General features: G+C 43.1%; 1 protein-coding gene across 1 annotated transcript in view; it reads right to left on the bottom strand.

Annotated features, from left to right (window-relative positions):
• The window catches only part of MRPL42 (mitochondrial ribosomal protein L42), a 50623-nt gene that overhangs the window by 20916 nt on the left and 7044 nt on the right, over window positions 1–22663 (bottom strand). Inside the window, exons 2-3 of the mRNA XM_069629076.1 lie at window positions 18558–18618; window positions 4315–4399 (exon numbers count right to left, since the gene is read on the bottom strand). Of these exons, the coding sequence (XP_069485177.1) occupies window positions 4315–4399; window positions 18558–18618 (146 nt within the window). The remainder of the gene's footprint in view (window positions 1–4314; window positions 4400–18557; window positions 18619–22663) is intronic.

Here is a 22663-nt window from a genome sequence, read left to right as displayed (position 1 = left end):
GTTTAAGTGTCTGCACCAATTTTACTTAACCCCGAAAGATATTCACAGATTTATCCCTTGAGGTCTCGAGTCTTGCCGAAGGTGCAGTGTGTCTCCGGCGGCCTTCCTACACCTGGCTTGGAACAGCCCACGAATGCAGGCTTTCTGGGAGCAGGTGTTCGATCGGCTCTAGGGTATTGCTGGGGGAACGGGTGGAGCAAACTCTGATGGTGGCGCTGTTGGGGTTTACACTTAATATGCCTAAACAGGTCAGGAAATTAATGGGGCTCTTACTGTTGCTAGCTAAAAGGAGGGTAGTCCTGGTGTGGGACGGGTGCCGCTCTCCCTCATTTGAACAGTGGAAATTGGACATATAATATTGTTCTAAAACTGAAAAGTACTATTGATCCCACGCACATCAGGAGGATATTTGGGGGCCAAACGTGGCCTACCTGCTGTCGCTCAGCACAGGGGCCAGTGAATCAGTGAATAGTCATTCCTCCCATTAAGTCCAAATATGTAAACCTAATCTATTTTAGTTCATAATCCTTTTTTTCCCTTTCTGTAGCTTTTTCTGCTAGGCTGTAACAATCATGGTATGTGGGATGTGGTTTGGGGTGGTGATGCCGTCTGGGTTGGAAATTGTATTGATAGTTTATTTCTACCTTAGAATTCAATAAAAAAACAGCAAAAAAATAAATAAATAAATAATGAAGTCATTTACTTAATCCAAACACTGCTTCGGCTGGAAGTGCTGTTCAAAATATGGCCTTGCAAACTATCACAAATATAATACCGGGAACTGCATTACATAGCAAACCGTACATCATCGCAATTATGTACTGTATTTTTTATAATATACATATAGGAATTAATAATTTGCAACAGCAAGAAAAGAGGAGTTGCAATGGCAGACGTGATATCTTAAGGTAGATCAGCAGAGGTTGGGATGACAACCTATATGATAAGGAACTGAAGTACTCTGGGATTTGTGTCACAATTATGTACTGTATGATATGTTTTATCAATAGCACCAATTCCAACTATTGGATGCAACTTTTATTGTTTGTACACTGTAAGCTCTTATACCACGTAAAAGTTTAACTGACAAAGGTCATGTATTTGTTACTTTTCAGGTGATCTATTGGGCAATGCACATCACTGAGTAAGAATCAGCTTGCATGCTCAGAGATTCCCCACTTTCCCGATAAATGTCGGATTGAATCTTTAATTTGCTCAAATTAGGCAACACATCCTAGAATGCGTGGAAAACAAGTGAAAATTATAAAATGTAGGTTAGCTTGTACCGAAAACACCATTAATTACAATTGTAAATATGGGTAATAGGTCACATTTTGACAAAAAGTGCACTTTTTCCTCATACTAAATACACATGATTTTCCGTTTTTCATTTAAAATGTACTTCCTTCCTCTCTTAGGCAACACGTTTATTTTGGTAAGAGATTTTCCTGCAAACGATTATATAGCTTATGTCTTGTTGGCTACTACACAGAAGGGAGAATCGCAGCGCTATACATCACTGTTCAGGAGATTTTCCACAGCTCTCTAGCGTGGGGCGTAAAATCCCTTAACCTAAAATTTCAACAAGGTTTACAAAGCAAAAAGAAACTCTCCAATGAGAAGCTATGGCACAGCAGGCAGGCTTAACACAAGGGAGGAAGGCAGGCTGGTAGTGAAGTACAGTTACTCCCCGCAGGTACCCCAAAAGAGCACACCACACAGGTATATTGAAAAGTATGCACTTAATACAATCACATGTAGAATAGATTTAGTTCAAATTATTAGTTAGGTTAAATCTAACATGTAGTATAACACAGTATATGCATAAAAATAGTAATGTTCAGTGAATACCCAATTCTAAACCTGGGGGTAGGCACAATACAAGACTAAGTGGTGGGACGAAGAAGGGAACTCTAGAAAACAAGCAGACCATTATAAAAAGGCATAAACATGCAGCAAAATGCCACACAGGAGCAAGACAGAAATGATACACATGCACACTAGACCATTAAATAAACCACCTACATGGAGAAAAATATGTTGATAATCAACCAAGCAAAGAGGGTCACCAAAGTGTAGTATAAGATTAGCTTTATAGCACCAAAATTATAAAGGGCTCAAACCTTCCTAGAAACACGATACAGACGTAACAAAAGTTAAACATACTAGCAAGATATTTATTATGAAGTGGAGTGTAACGTAGGAGGACATCAGTGATAAATGCTAACATTCCAGTTATTTGGTTTAAAATGTTAAGGACAAACGGTGGACTCTGAAAAATGCCAGGGTACAGTTAAGTTCATTCACTTTTAAAGAGTTTTAGGGTGGATTAGCAACAACTGAGATTATAGGGAAAAGTCAGGTGAGTTCTACCCCATATTGTAAGTAAGGCAGAGACCTACCCCAGAGAACACCAAACGATGGGAACCAATGGGAATCAAAAAAGCAAGAGGATTACCTGTAATTATTCACAAGGTTTACCCCTTGAGTTATTGTTCTTCTTTACTTTATTAGTAAGTAATCTGAACAGGAAAAAAATCCTCATCTCTGAAAAGGAAGGGTGGGGAGGGAGGAAAGGAAACAGTGTATCGAAGCAATTTCAAAATTCAAAAGGAGTTAATATGAGCCTAAAAAACACCTGTGAGGTAAGAACGTGGTGTCAAAGTGGAAACTAATGTCAAAACACAGTTTTAATGTAATATAGATACCTTGTATGCAATGTAGCAAGGCATCCAGAATCGCTGTAAAATGTGTGTGTAATAGCGGACATTATTTCTGTAGGAAGACACTCAGTCTATTGTGATGTACTGAAAGTACATACAGACAAAAAAATAAACAAATAATCAATTATGTAGGGCCCAACTAGGCCAAGCCTCCGTCTAAGGCAAATTCTAAATAGCTCTGAGGATTCTTACCCATTGGAGCCAAGAAAACGAAATCGTTAACTAATGATAAGCAGATGATATGGTGGCTAGCAATCAAATAGTCTAGTTTACAAAGGTTGGGGGGGTGGCTAAAGGATTAAATGACAAGCCATAGTTTCGGACTAAACCAAAATTATATTTTCTAAAAAGATGCAGACATCCCCCTTTTCACTAGACACTGAAACCTGGCTACATTTAAGTCACCAAATCTTTAAAACACTCAGGGGTGTACTTTGATAAATAAAATGAACTGGATGACCCATATCAGAAGAAAGGAAAGATGGTGGTTTCTCAGAATCTGTTTTTATTAGATACTGTCTTCGGAGCAGGCTCCTGGTTACCATTTATCAGTGACAGGGATCGAAAAACTTAAATAAAGGTAGTGGGAAAGGGCAAGGTTATATTTAATTTTGGAAACGCTCAAGGCATAAGGTCCAGGTTATATAGTGAAGTGATAAATAACTGAAAATAGTTTTGAAATTCTAACGAATGGAGGACAGTGAGAGATGAAAGGAAATTGAAGGTGCATGTGATAAGTAAAATTATGTTGTTTAGGACATGTAGTTGACATTGAAGAACATTTCAAAGGAGACCAACTGGAATCAATACCTTAGGAGGCACCAGGTATTCCACAAAATATGTATACTGTATTACAGTACAGATGTAAGCATTTATCATTCCATCTTAATGTTGTGAATTGGGGGTCTTACTCTTATGGATTACTGAAGGGGCACAGATTGAGATAAAGAGGAAGTATTGTAAATGTTGACTGTGTAAAAAAGGAGTTAGAAAACCTATTGAATTTTTAGAAAATTCAAGCGATACTATTTATGGCTTTAATGATGGGTTAGTGAGAAAGAGAAACTGTATTATAGTGTAAATTCGTGTGCATTCTACTGACATTTGTGGAAGAATTAGCATTTTATATGGAATTTGCAAAATTGATCATTGCAATGTGTTAGGGGTTTCAGATGTCACTATGTTTATAAGATGTGATAATCTGGTTTACCGAAAACAAAAACTTATCAATTCAAGATGAAAAAAGGAAGCTAGCTCACAATATTGGTGAAAACAAACTATATGTATGTGTTGCAATTAGAAATGTGCCACTTGCAAACAGATCGCTACAGGGCACTAAAAACCATGCCATTATGCATAAATACATGAGTAAAATGAACATGCAAAATATTATAGAATGTGTAAATTACACCAAATTAGTAATGTGATATATGGCCAGAATGATGGGTTCTTGCCAGTTAACAGTTTTATTTCCCAACATTTTACAACACACCTTGAACATGTTACATCACAAAAACACATGACCTGAAAACCTTTAGATAACGACTCAAATATTAATTACCAAATAAAATTCTTGTAAAGCTATACTTACAAGTGTGTTTTCAAACGGAGTATCTACCGTTGGGTGATAGAAGACAATCGTCCTGCCATCTGATGTCAAGGCAAGTTCCACCTTGCTGAAAAGAGAAATGATATTCCGTTCAAACCGATGATTAATATAAAATGCAATATGATGCTACTTGAAGGAAATGTTACCTACTTGTAATTCTGTTTCTCTATTAAAAAGGTATCCGTATTATAAGAAAGACTCACAGTTTTATGGTATCTATTTTCTAGGCATTTCTGTCTGTTTATACATATTCATTTTTTGGCGATTGTTAAGATGGATTTCTAGAATCTAGCCTGGTCTACAGATTTTAGGGGTCCTCCATATTTATAGTGAGCAGGCCAACTCAGAGTACAGCCAATACTCAATCATGGCAGCAATGGAGCGCAGTCAAAGCTATTCTGAGGAGTATGCAAGCGGGATCAGGGGCCAAACAGTGATGCACACAATAATTCAATTTAGACAGGAATGTATAGAAATCCAGTATTCATTCTAGGCCTCTAACACAAACTAGGGGATACCGCACAACACAAACATAAAACAGTCACTAAAGGTTCTTAAAATGCATTCAATTACTTAAATAAGTAAAAGAGGCAAGTAAACTGATGCAGTTAGATGGAACCAAAGTAATATTCCCCATCTTCAGCAGTCCAATCTCTAAGAAGAGTGGGGCCTTTTTCCCCAAAAGTCACATTCTGGGGAGAAGCTTTTTATCTGATGCAGGCAAGTTATTTGTGTTTGTGAATGTTCAAAAGAAGAGATGCAACAAAGTAACTGGGTAAGTGAAATGTGTTGGTATCTTTCAGGTTTTACTGCTCAGGTGCAACGACCAAAAAGCAGTGGAATGGAACGATACACAGAGGCTTGTTCTCAATGCTAAGACAGGGGGAAACAATGCTTTGCTTTTACTTACCTCCTAGACTCTGATTTTCCCCAGAGCACTGGATGGGTCACTGGGAGGGGGTGGTTGATTTGCCAGCGTTCGTTCCGGTGAGAGGTGCCCAGGGGCTGTGGGTGCAAGGATTCTTACAGTCATGTCCAAAGTGCAAGCCTTGGTGATGAAGAAATGCAGGATGCACCGATGCAGCCTTCGTCAGGACACTTTACAGGATGGGGGGGGGAGAAGAGTTCCAGTGATGACCACCGCACGCAAGAAAGCAGGCCTCCTTCCAATCGCGATTGTAGAAGTCCTTCCAGTGAAGGATCCCTTAAAGCTGGAAGGATGAAATTCGTCGAAGCAGACTTATACCACAAGCTGACGACCATCCAAGTTCTGTCTGCAACTGAGGAACGGTGATGGTTCTACCGAGGTAGCCCACTGAAGAGCAGGTCAGTCGACCAGGTGGTCCAGGGACACTTCCAAAGGCTCAGGATGGCTGGATCTTCAGGAACACATCCATACTGGTTGGTCCCACCAGTCATGGGGTCGAAGTACTGCACAATGCCTTTGCAGATCAGGTAGACCAACAGGGCTTCACTGGGCGAGACTCAGGAAGCAATGCTCGACCTCTTCATGAGTCTTCTTGGGATCTTCAGGTTGGCTGTTCTTCTAAGAGGAATTCTTGGCTCCAACACAGATCTGATGAAATGGCTGCAGGAGGAGTCCTCTTATCCAAAAATTCAGCCTGGAAGCAAGTCCATGCCCACCAATGGTAAGGATCTGCACCATTCAAACAGCCAGTAGTTGTCCAATCGGGGCCGACTATTGGTTTCAGGCCAAACAACAATATGGCCAAAGAACAAGCAAAAATCTCGCGGCATGACCATTTGAGGGCCACGTATAGTAACCAGACGTGGTAAACGTGAATGTGCACACTAGAAAGAACATACATGCTAAACATATATCTGCTGCCACCTGCTTGCCTTTAGGCACATTTAAAAGTAACCAAACATCACATGTGTAAAAAGCTAGGGTGATACAAAAGTATCCCCATTGCACTGCATTGTAAGATGCTGTGTGCAATGTTAAAAAAAGTTACAAAAAGTAAAAGACACAAAGGGAAACTGTTTCTCAATACTGATAGTCTGGAGGACAGATCAGTTTCCCCACAACAAATGACCATGGGAGTGCTGTACTTCCCTGCTAAAAGTCAGGACATGTTCAGAAACCAGGAGCAAAAAGTTTGGTGGGGGTCCATAGAACTATTGAGGGGAACGTTTTCAAAAGAGAAATCTTTCCTAACAGCGATTTGATAAGAGTTTAGGTGGATTTATTGTTTTGCTATAAACAAATTACATGCAACCGTTTTTTCCAAATTTCTTCAAATTATAAAAAAATAATAAAAAAACATTAGCACCTGAAAGCATTTAATGTGACACGCAGGGTGTGGACCTCCTGCAAATGAAAGTGGAGGAAACGTGGTTTACACAACTCATGGGACTGGGCACCAGCAAACTAAATAAAAACCAAGGTAATGATGATATATTTTATTTCTATCGCGCTTATACACAAGTGTTTGAGTGTGACAAGGCAAGGGAAGGTGAACAAGGGAGAACAAAACAATGATCTTACTAGGCCCAGTGACGTTGAGAACGTGCAAGTGCATGGGAGAGGGGGAAGGGGAGAAGTCCATGGAAGGGAGGAGAAAAGAAGAGTGCGGAGCAAGGAGAAAACGAATAATAAATAAATTACTAAATAATAAAGGCAACAAACAGTGGTAGTGCAGCCTGCAAGTGGCAAGTACTGGGTATAAGGCAGCAGAGTGGGTAGGTCTGATAAGTGCAGGAAGAAAGGGGCAGGGGGTGAACTGCATGGGTACAGATACAGATCCCAGTGCAAGGGGTGGCCCGGAGGCATTGCGGTGGGGTGGTAGGGTGAGCACGTACCTGGGCCCGGAGAACAGAGGGTAGCCAGGTGCACAGTGCTGAGGGAGAACCAAATCCGCAGAGGAGAGGGGGGTGGGGGTGAAGCCAGAAGCAAAGAGGAATGTCTTGAGGTGCTTCCAGAACCGGAGATGGTTCTCCACAATTTTTAGAGTGGCAGGGTGGCTGTTCCAGAGAGAGGCTCCAGCCGAAGACAGATCTACCACCAGCTCGTTTCTTTGAAAAACAACTGACTGAGGGAGTAAGAGGAGCGGAGAGCTTGAGAGGGGAGGTATTTGCGGAGGGAAAGCTGAAGGCATGTTGGACCCGGCCCCAGAAAGTCTCGAGGACAATGCAGAGGGTTTTGAATTTAATCCTTGCATCCACTGGGAGCCAATGGAGAGATTTCAGAGCTGGAGAGATACGATCCCAGGGCTTGAGGCCAAGGACAAGTCTTGCAGCCCTGTTCTGGATAAGTTGCAAGGACGGAGTGTAGAGGCAGGTAATGCACTTTTATTACAGCAATATTTTCCACTGCAATCTACTACCCCTGCAACTGCTGCAGACCTCTGAAAATCACCAGCTATTTAAAAATCTTTAAATGGAAATCATGTTTTTTTTTTAAACTTCCATGTCGTCAGCATGCACAAATAGACCGCAAAGCATGACTGACGTCATCAGCGAGTTAAGCAACAAACCAGCTTTACTGCAGTTTCATGGTTTTTTTTTAACAAATAAATACCAACAAGAAACACATTTCACTCAGTATTTATTTATAAAAATGGAAAACCAGGCGGCTTATTTATATCCATACATACCTCAGTCAGCGAGTCTGAAATTCTTTTTCTGAAAGGAAAAATCTATCCAATAAAGAGAATATCAAATATTTTACCTTTTCTTGGTACAATAAGTCCAGAAATAAAAAAAGAAAAGAAAATTCACAGTTTGTGTCAGTTTTAATTTCTGAGTTACAAAAAGAAATGCTCTTTTAGAAAGCCAACACTGGGGAGTTAGCGGGTTTTGGTTAACTATCGATGGATTATGTATGGCCAAGTGCCCAACTCGTGAAGGTAAAACGGTCCTCCAAAATTAAAAAGTTTGTCCAATTTACCATTTCGACTGCAGACTTTGGAGGATCACATCAAGACGAGTGGTAATGTTTAGTCACAAATCAAGGAAAATCAATAGTGCACTTGGCCTTTTTTTTTTTTTTTTTAAAAATGGGAAAATATGATGCATGGCAGTAAAGAGGAAACAGTTGTGGAGGCTGGGGGGCGGTCTGGATTTAGGATGGAATGGTTTCAATCCATCTGGGGTAATGTAAGAGTGCAGATGGTAACTACATGAGGAATCTGACAAAGGTGGGTTGCGAGCAGAGGACGGGGGCTGGAAATCTTGCATCCCAGGGTAATGAAATCGGAACAGGAGTAGTCCTTGATACAAGAATCGAGGAATAATAGCTGAAAAATGGGAAGAAAACTGGACAGCTGAAGTGCAGAGACGGGTGACATGTGTGGTGAGGAATGCTTCAGAGATCATAAAGGTCAGAACCAGGCAAAAAGGTGGCCAGTACTCCAGGGGGAAGGCAGGAATGAGTACTACATTCATCCTTGTAAAATATCTTGTCTACATAAACTGTTTTCATGCTTACGCAACAGTACTAATTCAGGCTACAGCTTTCGATACTCTATGATGACTTGAAGGAAAGACCAAGGCATTCCAAGATGTAACTGCAGGTATTGGAGGATTTGTCAGGCAAAGCACATTGCCGGATTGACAATGGACAATTTGAAACAGAGACCTTTGAACATAAACTTTAGGGATTAGAACTTGAGGAATCCTTGAAAGCAACCTATAAGTACATATTCTCAGGGGAAGTAGAAGGCCAGGATTGGTGGTGAAGGGACAAAATGTGGTGCATGAATATTCAACTATTTAAAAATAAAAGATAAAAAGTATTGAATATTAAATCTTTCTTCCTCCCCCAATCGTCCTGGGTGTCCGAGAATAGGCAGGCTGGGCAGGGGAGATAGGACAATAAGGATGTGGAAGGGTAGGCTATACAGTGAAGGACACGCTTGTTGGTAGAGCAAAGGGGTATATGAGACTGTCCTTTGAAAGGCAGGCAAGGTTGCAGATGTGGAAACCCATGAGTGAGGAAGAGACCCCCAAGATACGGCTGAGTGATAGAGAGACAGTGGAAGTAGAGGATTTGGGCCCAACACTGTATTCTGGGTAAAATAGTCTGCACAGAGAGGAAGGCAATTGGAACCACATTATTTACCCGCCACACCAGTAAACCGATATGTTCCCAAGCGTTCCTTTGAGACGCAAACCCACTCACTGTAAAATCTAGCAGCGGAGCACCGCTGTCCTACAGGGTTGCATCTGTAATCGCAATACGTGGTTCCGAGTGGTGCCAAAGCAACACCCCTCGCAGCAAGTGGTCTCTGATGGTCCAACACACAAGATCAAGACATTGTTCCAGGGCAAAAATGTCAGACCTTTTATATGTCTCGGACAAAGGGCACTGACATCGAAGTAGGCACATGGACTACCTCATGCACAAAAGAACCTCTGGTGCCACCAGGATGGCACCAGCCGCTGGGTATGAACACCTGCACTATTGTAGGATGTTTGTAACTCAATTCTCGTGAGGGAAAGGACTGCCCAGGTGGATGTTCAATGCTGCTCCTATGAACTAGTGATCACAGCCCACAGGGCCACGCTACCAGACGTGTAAACCTAAAGACCTCTGGCATCAGCTTCTTGCCCTCCCTATCGGGGGCAAAGAAGGAGGGGGCATGAATCTCAGGTCCAGAGTGAGTCGCGGCCAGCACCACCAAGCACTCCAGTGACTGATGGGTGGTGAATTAAGGGGACCGGGTGGTGCTTCTTTGCCAGGTAAAAATCCACCATGATGGTGTATGCATTTTCCTTCATGCTGGAAACATGGGGGCAGCAACTGCCGGGTTGAAAGGCAACAAGGTCTCCCTTGGAGGATTGTTAACCAAGAAAACCGTTAGGCCACATTGGACATTAGGCCTAGTGTGGGACTGCAGTTCCAACATCTCCATCGCAGCAGGCAAGAGGCACTTGCCAAAGGGAATACCCATCTAGAGGAGAGTACGACCACAATGCCTCGAATTTGAGGCTTAGGAAGGACATAACAAGAGTAGCAGAGGTGGAAAAATGAATTAGTGCTACTGGTAATCCTAACTCATCTTCAGGGCTCAGTGGCAGACCGTTCTAGAACCCTAAAGCATGCAAAAGCAGAGTGGGAGTACTTTGAATGTTTGTTCAACATAATTACATTCGTAAACCGCATGTGCAAGCAAATGCTGTCAAGAGTAATAATCAAACTTTTGTTGAGGACTTGCTGAAAACCTTAACTTGCCCCACACGTCACGGTTGAGATAGCACACCGTTCTGACACCAAGACTGAAATAAAGGGCAGGCCTGCAATCGATAATCGCCAGAAACTGGATTTTCTCGTGCCTGCAACATGCTAGGGAAAAGGTTGAATTTCACTACAATTTCAGTCTGATCTTTCTATGCCAAGTATTTTCAGCAACTGGGCAGGTGGAGCGCAAGACATTCACAGGAACCAAAATGGACAAATGCCACATACGCTATGCTGTATCTAGCCAAGCTTCGATTTCAACACAATGGCAAGTTCAATTTTTTCCAACACCCCAGAAGAAGAAAAACCCATCATAGATTCCAACTACCCTATACCAATTTAGGCTTGGCAATCACTTAACCAAAGCCCTTCATAGAGCCCCCCGACTTTGTTACTCCTCAGGAGTCAAGTGATCCAATGCTCTAGCTTTTTGATATTACACTCATTTCTGATTTCGTTTGAATAAATGTTTATGCTACACATAGTATCCTTGCACAGTAGCACTCCTATTATATTTCTCAGCTGGCTTTACAGACAGATTACAGTGTACTACTCAAAGAAAACAACCCGATAGAAGAGTTGTTGCAGTTAGTGTTCCTGTAAGAAGAGATAGGGAGGACTGCAAAGTTGGAGATGCAGCAAGGGTGGCAGGGGCTTTAGTTCTGGGAAAACTAAAATGTTCAAATGTACTTGGCATCTTCAATACACAATACAGCTCATGATCCAATAGACCAAAGAATGTGTTTGCAACTGTTTTACTTCTAGAAATCAAAATGATAGGAAGATCTGTGGCTGGAGACCACGTTCGCTGCAATATTGATAAGTTGTAATGTACAGAGATTGGGAAATCCTGTCAAAGCACAAACTGGTTTCATACTTGGAACAACATGGGGCAAACATTTTACTTCAGGAGGCAAAGTGGCCGAGTTTCGCCAGAGAAAGGGGAACTCCGATATTTCCCTTCTTACTCATCAATCCAGTGGAGTGCTCAGCGTGGCTCATCGTTCCGTACATTTCATTACATAAAAGCAGATTTAGATTAGGGAATGCACAGGCAATTGCATGATTGGAAAATACTACTGGTCAATTCGTATGGTGCTAACCTACACAACGTGGAATTTCAAATATCAGTTCTCAATACCATAGCAGCATTACCTGGCATGGTGACATGAATAGGTTATCAGCTGTATTGCTTCATTGTACTAGTCATATCCCCAGATTGTGCTCAGGGCTGCATTGGTTTTGTTTGAGGATACAAATTTGCAAGAGTTAGTTGATGTGTAGAGGAAACTTCATCTGCATTGCCACAATTATACACCGCTTGATCTGCAAACATTTTGTCTTGAATCCCTCAAAAGCAATATATTTTACAGCGTTAAATTTGTTTGTCATAACTCTCAGTGCTCGTACACACTGGCAGCCAATATTGGTTCACCTTTACTTATAAATCTTTGCAATATACCCTCACTGGGGTTTTCCCAAGTCTTAAAAGAGAGGTTTGCACGCTAATGTTCAGAGGAGGGCCCGATCACGTAACTAGTATGCCAAATCCAAGCTTATTACTTTAGGCATAACATCACTGTGGGAGAGACGTGGGTCTCAATCACAAATTGACATTATCGTTCAAGTTCCCAAACCTGTAAACTGCAAACTTACAAGGCTTTCTAAAATTGCCAGATACTGCCAGAAATGGATTATGGGTTACGCCTCAATTGCGAACCCCTACAGGCTTTCACTTTTGATCAAGCTCCCGCTTCCCGCAAGTCTCTTCCACGGTCCACAGAAGTAAGCCATAATTTTACCTAAATCGAAGTGTTAGCCAAAATCTCTGTGTCTGCCAGATTATCCGAAAACATTTACCCTCTACTATGATTATCATGATGGTACTGCTTTTGGAGGTTAGACTCCATTGCATAGTGGCATCACCCAATTGCTTGCTGAAAGTCCTCTTTGGACCCTGTTGCAGCAGGTCTGCAACCTAGTCTTTGATCTGTTGTCGCAACTGCCCTGTAGGTAGAAAATACAGGTATTCTGGTTCGAGGTCACCCAGAGACTGTGGGAATACCTTGTGCTACGACTCCTTTACTCAAAAATTAAGATTATTTTTTATTTATAGCTTGCAACAAAAAATCACATACAAACGTACCAAGCAATAGACAAGTTCAAACAAAAACATGGTTGGAGTCACATGAACTTCCTAGAGAAATACATATACACATATATAATGTATGAATCCTAATGACCAGATAACTCAACAGATTTCGAACTCCTATTTGACTAAATATGAAAAGCTGTCATGCTACTTTCTGCTTCTGTATGAGATATATATTTTCTCTACTCCAGACTCTCTCAGATGGTGAACTGCATCATACTTAGAAACCACTTAACCCTCCCCCCCCTCAGTAGATCTGAAAAAAGTACAACTACAGACCCCACATTGATTCCCCATGTGTTAAGGGATCTCTAGGGTCAACATACAGCCAGGTGACAATTTGTACACAGTATGAAGAGTTTGAAGCTTATCCCTTGCCAATACTTGCTGCCAAACTGACCTCTTAGATGTGGCCATGTTATGGCAAGAGATAAGTCGGCCACCATCTATAGTCTATACCAATTCATTGTATGCCCATGGAGTCACACAACATTTTGGAGCACTTTGGAAACAGAGGTTTCTCAACCTCAGCTAGAACCCCTATATGTACTGGAATTTATGTAGTCGCTTTATTAGATGCCCCGAGCATCCTTGTGCTCTCGCAATAGTTCGATACAGAGAGCATACATTACCTTTATCTGATGTTGCTCAAGGAAAAACCCTACTTGATGTATTAGACAGGACAGTGAGCCTCTGAACTTTGGCTGATAACAATGGCCTATTTGTGATTCAGCAAAGCAGTCCCCGTCAAACTGTCTGCAGTCTGGTGGTGACACAGGGTTTAGCCCCCGCTGCCCCCCCCGCCTCTGGATCCCCCACCAGAAGAAGGTAAACTAGTCTCTCAGAAATTTTAAGTTGGGAAGTGATAACTTTATGGTACAGTCCCGATAGCTGCCCAGTAGGGCCAAGAACGCTCTTACCCTACCTCACCCGACTAAACCACTCCATGGCTCATGTTAGTAAGACAAGCACAATAGTCTGTATTAACCACATCTGGCTTGCTCCTTACTTTCCCGCGTTAGCTCACTATTAATGTACCACCTGTACCATTTGCTAAGTTCATAACAGTGGTCAGGCTGCTGTGGAGAACTCAGGGCAATGGTATACATCACTACTGATTTAGGCTCATCAAACCTTTGTTTCCATAAATAAAATGGTGAGGGCTAGGGTTAGATTAAAGTCTAAGTGGTGCTAGAGGGAGCGATACAACTAAATGACGAACCCAAAGCGGTGTAAGGGGGGGGCGGGGAGTGAGGGGGGATTCCATGGTGATCCCCTAATGTTACCCTCATGATCAGACAGAAGATCCAACACTTACTCTAACAAGCCCTGGCCAGTCCAGGGAGGCCTAATCTACAGACGCTCCAGATGATGGTGGCCAACAGAAAAGTGTTAATCCGAGTCTTTAGCCTTTTGACTACCCTGTGCTAACACACAAGTTTCACATATTTGGCCAAAGGAAAGGTTCCGTAAACCTATGCTTTCAGGTACAGCCCTACCCTAAAACAATAATAAAAACAAACTTGTTCAAGATTTTCAAAAGGCTTCTCCAGGATCTTAGATTGAACAGTTCTCAGCAGGTCCCTCATGGGCCTCGGATTCAGGATTTACTACAGATCTCTCCTGTACCTTCTGCCCTCGTTTGTATCTGGGTTTGGTCTTCCTGTCTTCTTCAAAGGATTTTCTAGGCTATTGGGAACTGGATTTGCAGTAGGACTCTGTCATAGGACTCAGGGTGCACAACATAACTCTCTCCTAAGTCTTGGATTACCGGACTCGCATCTCCCCTTACATCAAGGTCCCTTTGTCCGCCTCCTTCGTCTCAAATATGCAGGATTCACAGTACAGCTCAAGTTCAGCATTCATAACAGGCAGCCTCTCTCCTAGGCCTTGGGTTGCAGACTCCTAGTAGGGCTTTCACATTGGCCCGAGCCCCTCCTGAAGTGCCTCCAACCTCTTCATGTTCCCTGCGGGGGAGGGAGGAGTAAACGTGGAGCCAGTTCAAAGATGTTTGAAATCATGAAGTGCCAAAAAGAGCTGCAGTGCAAGCCCCATGTCAGCTCAAAGGGCATTGAAGGCGGGTCGAAGCGGTGCAAACAGAATTCCAGTTGCTCTTCGGCTTTCTGGGTGCTGGGAGTCTCAATTCAATGGCTCCAGGACCGGGCAAGTCCTTATGTTCCACACTCCTGGGACTTTGGCTGGCATCTACAGGGGATTCTTCAACTTCATTGAGGATCCTGGTTCAAACGCAGCTGGGATTGGGGCAGACTTTGGTCCAAACAGCAGTCATCCCCCCACTGTTCCCTGGGGATGGTTATGGGGACAGAGCTCTCCCTCGCCTCGGATGCTTTCAATCTTCACCCCACTGTTGGAGGACGTTGGAATGGACTGCACCCCTGATAGAGGTACAAGCAATTCTTCTAGTCTTCTGGAAAGCGCACAGATAAATCAAAGGAGGAGTGGGTGATCCCTTCTTTATAAAAGGCAAATTGTCATTGGGGATTGCACAAACAAAGGCCTGCAGTGTAAGGGGTCCAATTCCGTTTGCTGTAAGAAGTGACCTGTGGCGTTTTTACAACACACCTGAGTGTCGCAACAGAAAAACAAGGTGGCGAATCCCCGGTTCAGATCAACCATTCCGTTTCTGGCTACTCTAAACACTGCCTCTTTCCCTTGCCTGCTAACTGTTAAGGCTCTCTGTACAGCCCCTGGTATGAGGGTGGCCTATATTATGTGTGCCCCTCTGAAGCAGGTTCCCCAGGTGATCGCCTGGTGAGATCTTCTGTGGCCTGAGGGAAGGTGTTACTCTTCCTCCCAGGAAATCATAGTAAGAAAGCACCTTGGCTATTGTCTCAATGGGAACAGTGCAGACAGTCAAGCTAGCCATAAATGAACATCACTGAACTGGGCTCACAGGGTTGACACTTCTAGGTCATCAAATTGTTCTGGCTTTAATAATTGTGTGCACGTCAGTCACCATACCATAGCCAGGTATGGCTCATTTTTAAGAGATGACCTTGCCACCAGACTGATGAAGCAACAATGATCATATCTTGAATACAAAGCGCAGAAATGAAATTAAAATGCCACATTTGGCAGTTGTGACTTGGGTCACAGCAGCGGTCAGGAATGCACAAGTAACCTGTGAACCTGCCTTGTGCCTCTGAAAAAGCTGATGCAGCAGTTTGTCAGGAGACTGGTGCTGCAAGGGCACATGTAGGCACTAGTGTTTTTGGTGTAGAGATTTTTATGAAAAGGTGGGGGGATACGTTTAGCAGGAGGCCTCCGTTACAAGACCACTATTACCCGGTTCATTTTTATTATTAAAAATAATTTGGCCAAGACTTTCACAATCCCAGATGGCAATTTGTCACAGAGACCCATTATTGGTATGCGTGCCAGTGGGGCCTCTTAGAGGGCAGATTACAAACAGACACGACCCAGAACACTGTTTTCCCGTGGCTTATTTTGATCAGGGCCTCTTCTGGTCCCCCAATGTGCTCCACAGAACTTGCTGGGTGCTGCTCATCATGTTTGAAAAAGCACAGAATTGGTACAGGTTTCAGCGAGCAAGAGGCAATTCTACATGGTGTCCCGCTGAAGCATGCTACACCACCCCAAGAAAATGTTTATGCTCCATTAGCTGCCCGATCTGACCCAGCACAAACTCCCAGCTATGGTTACCATCATCAACACAACTCAGCCAATGGCTTGCTCTGCATTGTCAATGAACATCTACTGCAATACAGACACACAATTGTCAGCAAGCATGAAAAATGTAATGCACAAGATCCACAGCCAGACTCTCCTGTATGTCCTGCACACGCAGGAAACGTGCCATGATGAAGCACATTTCTCACCACCATTTACAGCACCCACTAATACTACGTAAGTCACATCAGAATCAAGATTTGTACCAAAGAAACACCTACAGAATATGGTACTAATGCAGCGAGTCTATCAAGTACTTTGCATATCTACAACAGCACGCATTACACACAACAATGCAGTACCATAATCAGAGCACAACACACTAACGTGCAACACTCACCATGATCCACATAAGGTATTCACTGCAACAGCACACCCTCCACCCCTGCGCCCAGTAACAGGCTCATGACAACATTATCTGGCCAACGTAGAGTCGTAGTCGCTATTCACATACCGAAGAACAGGACATGTAGAAGAGCCTGCCATGAGGAGCTATCTAGCAAACCTACACTTGCTACACTTCATGCCAGAAAGTCTGAGGAACTGGACGTAGCATCATCCGATAGTTGCTCTCTTAATTAGGTCCTTTCCAAAACGGTTTCATGGTACCATTCTTCAGAACATTTCTGAAAGAACTGTAGAGGAGTACACCAAAAGAGACTACCCTCCCACTCTGGTGATGGACAGGTGAATACAACACTCAGGACACGTGTGCTGCCTTCCTGGCCAACATTGTAAAAGTGAGAAGCATTATTCATGGAGGCAGCCATACCACTCTTATCCCAGGCGGGTTTGTTAGGGAAGGGATAAAATGTAAATTGAAAGTGGCAAGAATACGTGATGGGGGGTACACATCCAATAAACATGAAGCAAATTACATTCATCATGAAGCTACATGAACAATAAGTTAAAAGAATGCACGTAGACATGAACAATATTACAGTGCACTCATTTGTGCAGGAAAACACATATATAAAGAAATGTAATGTGCGCACAATATGAATAACATATGGATATATTTCATTAACATAGAAATGCGACAGCAAAAAGATAAAACAACTATGCCACAGCATGCATTACAAATATATCAAGCAGGGTTGAGAAAGTAGGAAAAGGGAGGGTCTGCCCAAGAAGTTCCAGATGCACCAACTTGGCAGCATTAAATAGAATCGACAGTTTTTAGCATTGTTTTTTTTATAAATGAAATATGGCAGCAAGTGAGACATAGGTAGACATGAGGCAATGGGAACGAGACAGCAAGCTTTGTGTCCTTGGCTACGTCATCTCAAAACCGTTTCCATCCAGCCTTTGAGTTGCTAAACATGCCCTTTGCTCACTAAAAATGAGAACAAAAAGTTTTATGCTGGTCAGCATATTATGAGGTAATTGGAAGAGGAATAATGAAGCAATGCAGGAAGCATGTGTACCCAATAAGTGAGGGCAAAGTATTTTATTAATATAAATTAGGCCCATTAGATTGTAGGATTCATGTTAGAACAGGACTGATGAATGATGATGTTTTTGTTATAAATATGTTAAAAATAAGAGGGATTTGAGACGCTCTTCTTTTCAGCTTATACCATGGTTGGCCAAACAAATGCTCCGGGCCATTGGGGAAATGAAGGTCTCTGTTCCTTGCACGTTTCTATCCTTGGATGGCTGTATCGGGTTATGTCTGAGAAATGACCCTATTTCTACAGAACTGGTGCTGCCACTATCCTATGTATTTAACAATTTCTTTATAAAAACAGGGAGCTGAAAAGCTCCTCAGATTGCATACCATATATACACCAATAGACTTTTTTAACCAGATTTATTCTAAAATCCTGTCAAATAAATGATGGCAGACTTTAAACTGGCCAGCCGTCCCATCCAAAAATTATACAATATCGGACCACCACAACTCCAATTCCTTTAAACTAATCAATTTCTTAATCCTATGAAATCCAGATTCTGTGCAGTACCACTGTGTCTCCCTTTAGAATAAAAGCAATTTGAGATACACATTAGCTCTGAAAAGCAAATGAGTGAGTCTAGAGAAGTAGCACAGCTTTTCAAGGAGGATGGCAAGAACACCAAAAGGACAACGCTGCAGCAGTAAAGGGTGCCAGCAAAAATTAACAATCAATTCACATTTTTAACAGGTCTCTTTATGCATACCATTTAGAATCAGGAAGAGCCTTGTAGGATGATTTGTGGAAAGCACGGCACAGAACAGCATCTGTTTAATGGGAAGCAGTTCAAAACAAACAAATTAACACGTACAATTTACCACTCAAATTACCCGCTAGAACTCTGAATTACAGTAATGTGAGTGCAAAGGTGTGTAGGTAGTAAGGAACATGCATGAAATCAACTGAAGAATGTAAAAGTAACAGATGTAATGGCAGATGGGTGCTAAACAGAACATCACCACCAAAATTAAATCTGGGTGGATAGCTCTGGTACATGCTGTATAACAGGAGTTTGATCCCCGATCCAACGATTAAAATCTTGAGTCCGGCATTAAATCAAATATACACACACGCAACACACACACAAGGAAAAAAAAAGCCACCAAAAAAAATAGATGCTTTAGCTTTTTAAAACAATGATTTTCATGTTTTTGGTTGCTCAATCTCTTTTCTTCTGGCATGCCCAAAGCCCATTCCATTTAGTTACTTATACTCCCATGGATCACTAACTATTGCCTGCCAAAGCATAACGCAGACGATTTAACCCAGGATGATCAACAGGTGTACACATGTAACATTAATGTGCGACATGGACTGAACATTGCATTTTGCTTAATTTGGCCTCTTCCGTTAAATGCTGGTAGAACAAGAATGAACACATTACTTCCCTTTCATTAATGTTCTTTTTAACTGATTATTCCTCCTTTCCAAAGATTTGTCATCAAAGTGGATCTTCTTCAGCACCTTCAGTCTTCTGATTTTTTTCAGCCACCAGGGGTTTAGTGTGGATCTGAGTCACTCCTGGTACGACACCAAACGCGATATATGGATCCAAAAGTGCCACATGAACTCAGTTCTGCCCACCCCACCCCTAAGCACTCAGCAGCTGGGGAAATCACAGACCCACAGTGAATAGATTATCTGTCATGAGGGAGTCACTGCGAGGGTGCTGTGGAATTCGCATGAGGAAGAACAAGTCCATCAGTAAGAACATTACTCAAAAGGTGATTTGAATTTGTTCTTCAGATGGATTCTTCCATCCCATGGATTTTTCAACTAAAACTGCAAAATCAGTCCAGAAAGAGTAGAAGGGCGTGGAGTGAGAAAACGTACACCAGGAATCTCTGGAGCTCTGCACAACCAAAGCGAGTGTCCAGCGCCATTAAGGAATCCAGGTAGCACTGCTTGGCGAACATTTGCAATAAAGACAACCTAGCCCCATGACTGATGTCCAAAACGGGGACAGCCCTCTGAAAAGCAGGAGGTAGCCACCAACGCTCTGAGGCTCTGGTAGAATGGGCCCAGCAACCTTTTTTTTTTTTTAAGTCTTTATTTATATAATTCAGAGCATCAACATTTAATACGTCCCACACCCTAGGTCCTGCTACTGGGCCAGCCAATTAAATGTAGTCAATGACCTTCTCCACGGGGATCGCAAACTTCCACATATTAGAGCGGAACTACCTATTATTCAGGACACCCCACCACTCGAAACATTATATCAGTGTCTATCCAGGCCCCCAGCACAAACAATGTCGACCCACATCGCGATCATTTGGAGGCAGGCTCACATGCACATAGGTTGGGGGAACAAGATCACCACGGCACAACCGCTGTGGAACAAACACGTGTTGTCAGAGGTACGAAAACTGAACGCATGGACCCGGTGGGTGAGGGCGGGGATAACCACGATAGGAGATATCGTTACCGATGGCTCCATCCTCACCTTTGAAACACAAATCCCCGCAGCAGAACACTACCATTATACACAACTAACGCACACCCTCAATGGTTATAGGCAAGCACTTACCGATGCACCAGATTGCACACCCCTGGAACGCAACCTACTCACACAACACACCCCCACCAAGGTAACAACGATCCTATATAAGGCCATCAATGCATTTGCTAACCCGGAACTGGTCAGCCTCAAAGCCAGATGGGAACGGGATGTTGGGGCCATTGAACCTGTGGACTGGATCCAGGTTCTCATGCACCCACGCGAAATTGCAGTAAGACTCCAGAATAAGACTGATCCAGCTCAAGATACTCCATAGGGTATACTACCCCCTGAGTGGCCCTTTTCGGTTGGGGAAGGGCAACGGATCGCAACTGCTTGAGATGCCGGTGGGAGGAAGGCACATTCATCCATCTCCTCTTGGAATTCCCCCAAAATCAAGACAAAATCAAAATCTTCTGGACACAATGCTCTCAAATATTAGGAAGGACACTGGGTCGCACAATAACATTACAGCCTGCAATAATGTTACTGGGGGCTCCAGATGAGAACACTGCATACAAAAACGGGAGGGTATTTTTCTCTCCATAGCAATGGGCCTGATAAAGCATGACATAGCGCAGAAATGGGGAGCTCCGGAGTGCCCAACAGTGGCTCAATGGTCAAACGAAATGGACATCTGCTCGGCGAAAGAACACAGAATATACACAGCACAGGGGTGCCCAGCGAAGGCCACAAAAATTTGGGGAAAATGGGAAGAACGTGTGACCTGAGGACTGCCAGCATTGGGGGAGGAAGAAGGAAAAGGGGGAGGGGATAAAGCGCAGGAGCGCAACACGGAACTCGCCAAGTAAAGCTGTACTGGAAAGTGAGGTACAGAGTGGCAGGACACAAGCAGATTGATGGACCAACCCGGTGACCACGGATGGAGGGTGGTGGGGAAATGTTGGTATGTTGTATGTATGTTTTAAAATAACCAATAAAATATGTTATTAAAAATAAAACATCGAATACGTCAATACGTTTGCATGCTCATTCATTAGTTGCTATAACCTTAAATCAAGAAACTCGACTGCAAGAGCTTCTTCAGGAATGTCCTTCTTTGGTGTACCGAGTTGTTTTGTCTTATTAATATTGGGCAAACCTTGAGACCAACAAGTGTCTAACCAATTAGTAACAATGAAAAGAAGTAACTACAATCCCTCCCTCCTCCTCCTCCTCCCGTCCCCCCTTTGACATGTCACACAAATAAGGTTGATTCAGAACACTTTTCTTGTCTGGCGGTCACATGTTCCTTTGTCTATGTTGTGTAGGACACTTCCTGCATTAGTTCAAAGCACACTTAAGTTCTAAAGCATGTGTTGTTTATGAATATAGTGCTCTTTCTGCCCGACGTACTCGTGAAAGGGAAGCCAGGTCTTTAGGAATTTGTAACGCTCACCTGGTATCCACGGGGACGTAACCTGTTTTGACCTCTTACGACCTCGAACCCTTCCCTGGAGTCTACTCAACTGGAGACTGGGCCTGAAACACAGGATTGGTAGAGTTTAACTCCCTATTGTCTCTGTGTGCTTGAACCCCTTCTTCCCCGGGGTCCAACCCTTCCCTTTGATCCACAGCTCACCTTGTTTTCTTGGAAAGTGTGCTCTCCGTCCTGCTTTCAGCACAGGGGCGCGTTGATTGATGCGGCCTCGTTGCTGCCTAGTTACTTCACTGGCAAGAGTCTGTAAGTATAATGAGTCTTTTGAACTGTTCTCCAACTTCGTTCCTTTCCTTCCTTAGATGATGGCTGGCGTCCGGGGATGGCGACGTGCTGCTGAGATGAGTAGCGCTGAAGGAGAGTGAGAGCGCGATGCGACCCTTTTGTATTTGTATTGAACTGAGTTCTTTTTCTGTGTCTTTTAGGAGCTGCAACGTTTTCAGCGTGGATGCCGGTTATGAAGAAGAAATGCAGTGAATAAGTGCGGTATGCGGCGCCTCTAGATGTTTCCACGCTAACCTGGAGTGTCTTTTCCCTCTTGCAGATGGATGAGAAGTTCCGGAGAGTTCCCCCAGAGCGGCTGGGATTCAAGGTAAGCGTTTGAAGCTTGTACAGTCTTTAAAAATAAGCGATGATTTGCTGAATGCTTACTAATGCCTTTTTTCTGTTCTTTTCCCTTTTCCTTAGGAAGCGGCGTGCCGGGATGGGAATGACACTGCCGAAGATGCCCGCAGAACAGAAGAAGCGATGAATGACAGACAGAAGCGCTGCAAGGTAAGGCTGTTCCTAACGGTGTTCTTGCAGGAGCTGAGCGCAGAAGAATGATGCAGGGCTACTGGAGACCGATCCGAACATGGTGAGTGTCACGCTGCAG

Source organism: Ambystoma mexicanum, chromosome 12 (genome assembly GCF_040938575.1).
Source record: "Ambystoma mexicanum isolate Mex_15411 chromosome 12, UKY_AmexF1_1, whole genome shotgun sequence".
In the NCBI taxonomy this organism is placed as follows: Eukaryota; Metazoa; Chordata; class Amphibia; order Caudata; family Ambystomatidae; genus Ambystoma; species Ambystoma mexicanum.
Note: the sequence above shows the minus strand (reverse complement) of the source record. Positions and strands in the feature narration are given on the sequence as shown.